The 9205-nt window shown below is 35.6% G+C and overlaps 1 protein-coding gene across 3 annotated transcripts in view; it reads left to right on the forward strand.

The window, feature by feature from the left end:
* LOC106459837 (calcium-binding protein E63-1-like) overlaps positions 1-9205 on the forward strand; it is a 37992-nt gene that overhangs the window by 11257 nt on the left and 17530 nt on the right. For 2 of the 3 annotated variants that reach the window (XM_022386395.1, XM_022386394.1), the window contains exon 2: positions 2063-2297. The exons of the other annotated variant lie outside the window; for it this stretch is intronic. Coding sequence is in view for 1 of the 2 variants with exons in the window: in XM_022386394.1 (XP_022242102.1) it covers positions 2295-2297 (3 nt within the window). In the remaining variant the exon portion in view is untranslated. The remainder of the gene's footprint in view (positions 1-2062; positions 2298-9205) is intronic. 3 annotated transcript variants of the gene reach the window in all.

Consider the following 9205-nt stretch of genomic DNA (forward strand, 5'->3'; position numbering starts at 1 on the left):
GTGTGTGTATATATATATATATATATATATGTGTGTGTGTGTGTATAATTTTCGTTGAAACTAATTTAATTGGCACTGTGTTTTTTGCATGGTCTCACATGATGTGGTATTTGCGACTATGTGCTTGAGTTAAACGAAATAATTGGAAGCACGTGTACGTCGCTTATGCAAATGATCACCTTAAGTGATCTTATTTTTACTTAAACCAATCACGTGTTATATGAAACATCCTCAACCAATGGCAACAAGAGCGACATTTAGTTTTCATATCCATTATAATCTGTATGATTTATATTGTGCTTTCTCGTGAGTTACGATCTTTAAATGAACTACTAATTCGACTAATCCAGTTGTGTTACATTTCATAAACTGTTGCCCGATTAGCTTCCTTATATTACACTTGTTTTCGCTATTAACATAAGAAACGTAAACTTTATACTGGTGTAAAGCATTTAGAGCTATAGGGTTAATCGCAAGTGTAAGAACTGGTGCCACGGGCGACATTTTAAGTACTTATGTATTTGGTTCATGATGAATTATTGACTACGTCACAGTACTTTCCAGAAAAAAAAATTGATATAGCGAGATATAGATCCAAATAACACCATAACTTAAGTCCCTCAATATCTAACATAGAAACAAAAAACTTGCACAGCGGAGAGTTTAAGACAGCAAGCCAATTCGAAGCAACGATCTCAAAGTGGATATTATGATTAAGATAGGACTTTCTAATCCTTCAAAAAATAATGTCGATACAGTTGGGCATATCTCCTGATACCAATCACAAGATAATAAATGATTCTAAATTAATAAAACCTAACGAGTCGAAAGTTCACAAGCTTCCAATCATACCTCGAAATCAACGGCCGTTCATATGAAAAAGATGCATATTTATTTATTTAAAGTTAAGCACAAAGCTACACAATGGGCTATCTGTGCTCTGCCCACCACGGGTATCGAAACCCGGTTTCTAGCGTTGTAAGTCCACAGACATACCGCTGTGCCACTGGTAGGCTTAAGATGGAATCTCAGGAATCTTATTTGATCACTTATTTGTGAAGTCCCTCTAATACGTGTCGTATGAACTTTAGTGGCTTTACTCTACTTAAGTACGGTATTGGGGCCGACGTCTTTACACAATGTAGAGTCTGGTGAAAGTTTGTAAATATGTGTGGTCTAAAATTAAAATCGTCATCCTCCACAAAACTTGTTAAAATTCAAATTATGGTATCAGGTGACAATGCGTAATCATGGCCACCAAACTAAGTAAATCAACAATGGAAAAGTAGTTCCAGTGTCAGCACGGGACTCGGAACAGTGTTCATAAAGTGCAATTAACCTTCAGTGTAAAAGTTTACGTTTAGATTTGTTTGTGTGTTTGTATGCTATAAGATATTATTTATGGTTTAACCCATTCACTGCGGCTGTCACGTATACGGGTCGGCTTAACCCATTCACTGCTGTTGTCACGTATACGTAATCGGCAAAATTCTTAGGCTTAAGGTATGATTCAAAATTAACGTGGATCAAACACTTAAACAATATTAAAACCAAAGTTTCGCAACACACGAACTATGCTAGGAGTCTAATGGCCAGGAATAGTGGAGCGAAAGCTGATAATATAACCTAAATTTACAAAACTTATATACATCCAGTGATCGAATATGCATGCTCCTCACGGATAAACGTGGCATCTAAGCATATTCAAAATAAATTACAAACAGTACAGAATTCATTACTTACAACAGCATACAAAGTACCGAGATCAACATTGTTTATTAACACAGATATTTTATCGTAAAATAGATATCACTTTTTTTTTTCAGACTAGAACTTTATAAACTAAGGTCTGAGTTCGGAATAAAAATTGACTTTGAGGTTTAAGAGTGAAAAGTGAAGTAACCCTAACTAACGTTTTTCAAAATAGTACATAAAACAGAAAAGACGAGATTTCGATTATCATAATTTTTTTTTTATCGTACTTATGTAGAAGTTCGAATAATTGTTTTAATTTTGAAAACACGGTTTTGCTGTATCATCCGATAACTTTTGAACTTTGCAGGGTTCTGACGTCACAGTACACACTGGGGTAACTGGACTTCCCGATTTGCTCTATGTTATTGAAGTACCGACCTTATCAGCCTGTCAGTTTTTGTGTAAGATGAGTAGTTATTTTGTGAATCGAAGAATTTTTCTTATGTAAGCACACCTGGTGACGCTAATTGGATAACTACTGTTACGTGCACGAGTAGTATAACGCAACAGTTGGCCAAGTTAAGAACAGGAAATTCATAATGGTAAGAATTATGCAAAAAAAAAGGAAAAAAAAAAGCATCGAAATGCATATTATTAAAAAAATGAATAAAATACATTGAAATATATATGTTATATAAAGTACAATTAATTTCATTTCATTTCAATTAGATTAAGAGGGTATTAAATGTAAAATTACGATGTTTTTAATGATATTCTTACTACAATATTTTATCAAACTGTAACCGGTTTCATAGCGTCATTAACTACTTTTCAGCGAGTTTATTACTCTACTGTGATAAAATTTCAACGCAGTTTTGATATATTGTGATTTTGTGGTTGATAAGTTATTTCATACAACTACATACAAACATGTTGGTCATACAAAAACATCTAATATATCGCCCAATAAATCTATGGTTATTCCAGTTGTAAACTATATGCACGAAACAGCTTACAATAAATAAATAAAATAAAAGTATGTAAAATGTTCACAAATTTTCTATTAATTACCACAAAGGCTATTCTGTAGTGCAGCCTAAAACTACACAGTGGGCTATATGGGCTTTGTCCACCGAAGATATTGAAACCCGACTTTAGCACTATAACTTCTCAGGCTTACCATCTGAGGGCCTGCACTAGCATTCGCTAATTTTGAGCTAATATACTAAAGAGAAGGCAGTTAGTCAAAGCACCCACCGCCAACCCTTGGACTAATCTAGTCTGATTAGTCTGGTACGGACTAGTATGATTTGGTCGTCAATCTTACAACCCACCCATGGCTGGTGCGGAACACAATTTTGCGACAACGTGGCGCAAACCATGGACTTGCGCTTTCAGTTTGTTTGTTTGTTATGGATTTCGCGCAAAGCTACACGAGGGCTATCTGCACTAGGCGTCCCTAATTTAGCAGTGTAAGACTAGAGGGAAGGCAGCTAGTCATCACCATCCACCGCCAACTCTTGGGCTACTCTTTTATCAACGAATAGTGGGATTAACCGTCACATCATAACGCCCTCATGGCTGAAAGGGCGAGCATGTTTGGTGTGATGTGAATTCCAACACGCGACCCGCAGATTGCGAGTCGAGCGCTCTAACCACCCGGCGATGTCAGTCCCTCTTTTTGGTAGTATTTGCAACAAAGAATATTGTATACATTTCACAATTAAAAATTAAGTGTGTGCTGGCATTTTTTATATAATAAGCGCCGGCTTTATTATGTTAGTTCTATCTAAGACTATGCGTGGCCTAGTGGTTAGCGTGCCCAGACTGTAAGTTCGTTACGTTCCTTTGCCGCAAAAAACGCGCTCCTCACTTTGGGATGTTATAGATGCGTTATAAGTGCGACGATCAAATCCCAATATTGAATTACGCAACAATAGCCCAGGAGTTGGCGATGGGTGTTGTTCACCAGCTGGTTTTCCTCTAGTCTGTTAAGTTCAAATATAGGGACAGCTAACGTAGGTAGTCCTTGTGTGGTAGTGCGCCAAAGTTGAAACAAATAATCCACCTGAAAAATATTTCTGTTTCACTACTTACTTTTAAATCTTCTTAATGATTTTCTGTCCGGGTTTTTACTCAGCCGGTCTGCAGTGACAAATATACACGAAAACCAATACTGAGTCATTTTTTTTTTTTGTATAATTTGAGAATAAATCATACGAAATTTGAGCTACTGTTGACTAACAACTCCACTTTTGGTTGAGCTGATTAATCTTTATAGATTTAAGTCATAGTTTTTGTTCTTGTTTTTTTTTTAAACTTCCATTTTAAAATATTTCACTATGATACAGAGCTTCAGAATTATATTTACTTTTAAGAGTTTCTCATGACTGTGTTCTTGTAACATAAGCGGATATTTGGGCTCATCAATCCAGCTATGTCGGTAAATAAATCATGTTGCCTAAACAAGTTCAGGGTTTATTAATATATATATACACCCACTTATGCAAATACGAGTTTGAGTATCCACTTTTTCCGCTTAAATATTGTATATCTACTTCTCAGGTTTTCTGCACCTGCCATGCACTAACAAGCTGTAATGCATATTATATTAGCTCACATTGAATTACAAAACTCGACCGCAAGTGGATGGGGACATCAGTTTCGTGTTTTGTTAGTTCTCGTCAGCTCTGTGAGAGTGACTAGTAATAGTTTAACCTTGGGCTATACGTGTCTATCAACATTTATCCTCTCTATCTTAGTTTTAAATCTCACGTGGTAACCAGGCGTGGCAATAGAGATTCAAAAACCTTTGTTTTAGTTAATGAACAAAAGGGAATCCTCAATAGCCGCGGCTGTAATTAGATCTCAAATCGGTCAATAAATGGAGCTGTACTTGAATAAAAACAACTCGGAGCCATTCTATGAGCCGATATGCCGCGGCTAAAAAAAACCGTAAAGATAAGAGTATAAGCAAATATTAAAACACACACACAGTTGCCAACTGTTCGAGGCTTGCCACTTTGGCTATCATTACTTGCGGTAATTGGACTAGAGAGAGAGTTGGAGCTGAGATATATTCATTTGTTTTCACACCATTTACAACTGGTAGGGTCTAAATAATGAACACTTGTAAATTACTGGTCAAACAAGTTGAGTAAAATCACTCTTTTTTGTGTGTAAAAATACAAGGTAGATCCCAGCAATAATTAGTGGAATTGAATGGACTAATAATGGTATTTTTGATTACATGTTTGGTACGTAAACACATCATAAAAATGTGTTTGAAAAGTCGACGTGTTCTGGACCCCATCTGTAATTCCAGAGTAACAACTTGCACGTACATTTTGAAAAAGAAGGAAAAGGACCCTAGAGATACCCGGATATCCTCAAACCCTCTTTTGTAATAGTAGATACAAATCAATACTAGAACTAGCTGGATATCCTCAAACCTTATTTTGTAATAGTAGAAAACATAAATGGTTACTAGAGATACCCGGATATCCTCAAACCCTCTTTTGTATTAGTAGAAAACATAAACGGGTACTAGATACCCGGATATCCTCAAATCCTCTTCTCTAATAGTAGGTTACACAAATGGGTACTAGAGATACTTGGATATCCCCAAACGCTCTTTAGTAATTGTATGGTACATTCACGTGGGCGGTAAATACTAAATCAGTTTGTATTTTGTTTAATGCCGAAATTAACAACCCGTTGTTTTGTTGTATGGTATATATACAGTGGTGTGATGAAACCGCAGTAGGGTTAGAAGCGTTTTTAAATATTCTCTTCCAACTCAGTACGAGTTACTATAGGAAGGGGCGAGAGTGTATATAGGTTGAAGTGGTGTTATACACTTGTGAAGTAATCGAATCACTAACTGGATCGCGCCTGTGCTCCGCTAATATACGCATCGTGCAAATTAGTGGAGCGTATATAAGTGATGTAAGTGGAATTTCAACAGTTAAAGATATTAGGAATTCAACAGTTTAAGTGATGGGAAACCGCTCTGATGTTTAGCGACTTCTTATAACGCAGCAAAAATGTAGTTAGTTACTTTGCTTATAGGTAAACCGTGTTGGATCAGTTTAAAAAAAGTTATGTTTAAACGTAAATCTTGTAATAGCGTGATGTTTCATTGTAGTAGATAATAAAAACCAACCCCAAGGAACGTAGTGCAAAGTTCATAGGGTAAACGATGGTTTCCTGAGATATCGTGGTTCGTGTTTTTGTCATACACCACTGCTTTTCTTGCACATAACCTTTAAATAAAGTACGATTAACTCTCTAGTCTCTTTACCCCTATAACCTCTAAATAAAGTACGATTAACTCTCTAGTCTCTTTACCCCTATAACCTCTATAACGACAACAACAAAATAGACAGACTTACGACTAACGATTTCGTAATCACATATAAGGAATAAACAAAATATTCAAAATCTCTCACTGGTTTAGACAGCTGCTTATCCATCTATCTCAACCCCTCCCCTCACACATACATAACACACAAAATATTATATCTTACTGGGATAATAAAAGTGCCATCTTCTCTTCGGCTTACCAGTCGCCATCTTTGTTTTCAATATGTGAAATCTTACACGAGTAGCTGAAGGCTACAATTTTGAGGCCTTCGTCAAAGTTGATAAATGAGACATTTTTTAAATTTAAATTTGTTTCAACGAAAAACATTGCCAACCATTGGACAGTGCAATGCTGTTCGGGGGTGTATGGCTGGAGTACTATAGACTACAACAGAATACTTTCTAACCCGATCCAGAAGAAACACTCACCACTAAAATGAAGGCTAAGAGATACCTCCGATCCAAAAGGACATTGCGATGAAGCTGGAACTATCTATTAATATTGGTAACAAGATAATAAACAAGGGCTTGAATATGACAACATTCACACACGAAAAGTTCACAAAGGTCCAGTCACATCTCAAAATCAGCTGTTGTTTTCATGACCCAGAGAATTGAAATAACATCAATCCTATTCCCCACGTAGCTCCAATGGACTGTGTTTGTGACTCGTATTGAAACCTGAGCTATTATTCTCATAAAGTGCTATTATCCTCCGTCAAAGGCAGTAAGCTCTAGTAAATTGCTGACTGTTTTTAGTGCTAAAGTACCGATTCTTAGACGTTCAGACATGACAGTGGTTACATTGTTTGGGTTCAGGAATTAAAGAGCATGCGCAAAATACTTTATATAATCAGTCAGCCATTCTTGGCCACTGTTTACAAAACCGTGACATAAGATCTACAGCCAACGAGTTCGGCATCTTGGGAAGAGCAGTAAACGAACACAAAATCAAAACATCTCAGAACTAAAGAAAGTTTGTGGATTTTCACTGAAAACGAATATTGATTTTATTCAATGGATCACGAGCTTGAATTTCAATACTCAGACACTTAAGTCACGCTGGAAAATGTTTACTCATTCTATTTCGTCATTTTTTCAAGGAAAACTACAATATAAACTCTCGAAGCTTTGTTTCAGTCTACTGACACGTAATGCTGTTAATAAATATAACAACCCACACGATTCTTGTAGTTTTAAACTCAATGCTAGAAACAAAAAAAAAAGACAAAACATTAGTCAATTCGTATTTGAGTAACTTTCGATTTGTTTTTTTTTCTTTGATAGCAAAGACATATTGAGCTAACTACTGGGTAGCACCGCGGGGAATCCAACCCCGAATTTTATCGTTGTAAGTTCGTAGATTTACCACTGTCCCACCGGGGGACATTTCACTTTGTAAAATTAAATTTCCTTTCAATCATTAAGCTATAATTTTATTCAAAAACGACCATTTTTCGATAATATGAGTCACAGCTATGTAGCTAATTGTAATGCAGCCACCACAACATTACTTTAGGGCAGCGGTTCTCAAATTTTATTAACCTGAAGACACCCTAAAATATATCGATATTTTTTTTATTTTGAAAAAAAAAAGATTCCGTATTTATGAAAAGCTGTATTCCAAAATTTAATTGAAAAACTATTTTTTTTTAATTCAGGACATGACTCGCGGACCCCCAGTTTGAACTATGCTGCTTTAAAACATCTTTAGAGAAAAATGAGCGTTGTAGGATATTATGATAAAATAAATGAGCGTTTTAGGATATTATGATAAAATAAATGAGCGTTGTAGGATATTATGATAAAATAAATGAGCGTTGTAGGATATTATGATAAAATAAATGAGCGTTGTAGGATATTATGATAAAATTCGCTATTTGTATTTTTTTATATATAATCACATAAAGTTTGTTTGTTTGTAATTAAGCCCAAAAATACACAATGGCTCTCTTGCTCTGCCCACCACGGGTATCGAAATCTGGATTCTAACGTTGTAAGTTCGTAGACATACCGCTGTGCCACTGGGGGGGCAGGGCAATCACATAAAGAGTATTGGTGCTTTAAAAAATGCGTCAATCACATGTGTCGTTTTAAAACGTAAGGCCCCCCAGTGGCACAGCGGTATGTCTGCGGACTTACAACGCTAGAAACCGGGTTTCGATACCCGTGGTGGGCAGAGCACAGATAGCCCATTGTGTAGCTTTGTGTTTAATTACAAACAAACAATTAAAACGTAAAAGAAAATATTTTTTTGCACTTTTCTTTAACCGTTGATCATCGTTTGTAAATACGTAACAATTCATTAAATTGATTCTCTGACTCCAAATATTTAGTTCAACATTTATATGTAACTGATTAAACAGAAAAGTAAGACAATTTTTAATTTATCATGAATTTTAGTCTATTTCTAAATAATCTTATTTCATATTTATTTGTTTGTTTTAGCGCGAAGCTACATTGGGAATCAAACCCCGGATTTTAGAGATTCAAGTTCATGAACTTAACGCTGACCCACCGGGGTACATCTTATTTAATTCATCGGAGAAAAATAAAAAATAAAATAAGACAGATTTTGACCAGAATGTAACTGAAATCATCACGCATTTAATGTCAAATAAAAACGATACAATTCATATTTAATTATAGTCATGAACCAGTAATTTCCTGTCGCTCTGTTCGCTGACGAAAACATAAAACAATCTGCCACTACTAATTAAAAATTACGTTTCATTATTGTTTAATCAATTGCCCACCTAAAAATTTAAAGCTATTTGTATGTAGTGCATGGGTTCAAATAATAAACACAATACTTGGAGCACACAGAGCTTGTATTGTGTTATGCACGTGCATTAAAATGACTAACCATGATTATATCTCGCATTCTATTCAAACTCAAATATTATATAGAAACGATTTAACCACTTAAAAAAAGTTAAGTAATTTGAAGTGCGGAGCTAAACATGAAACTGTGTTCTAACTGAAATTATTTGTTTTAATGGATTTGTTTGTTTTGTGCAAAGCCACATTGAGCTATTTGCTCTGTCCATCACGGGGAATCGAATCCCGGATTTTAGCTCTGTAAGTGCGTAAACAATGGAGACCACGTTAAAATGAAAAAGAATACTGTTGCGTCAGCGAGGTC

The sequence above is a fragment of the Limulus polyphemus genome, unplaced genomic scaffold, assembly GCF_000517525.1.
Source record: "Limulus polyphemus unplaced genomic scaffold, Limulus_polyphemus-2.1.2 Scaffold667, whole genome shotgun sequence".
In the NCBI taxonomy this organism is placed as follows: Eukaryota; Metazoa; Arthropoda; class Merostomata; order Xiphosura; family Limulidae; genus Limulus; species Limulus polyphemus.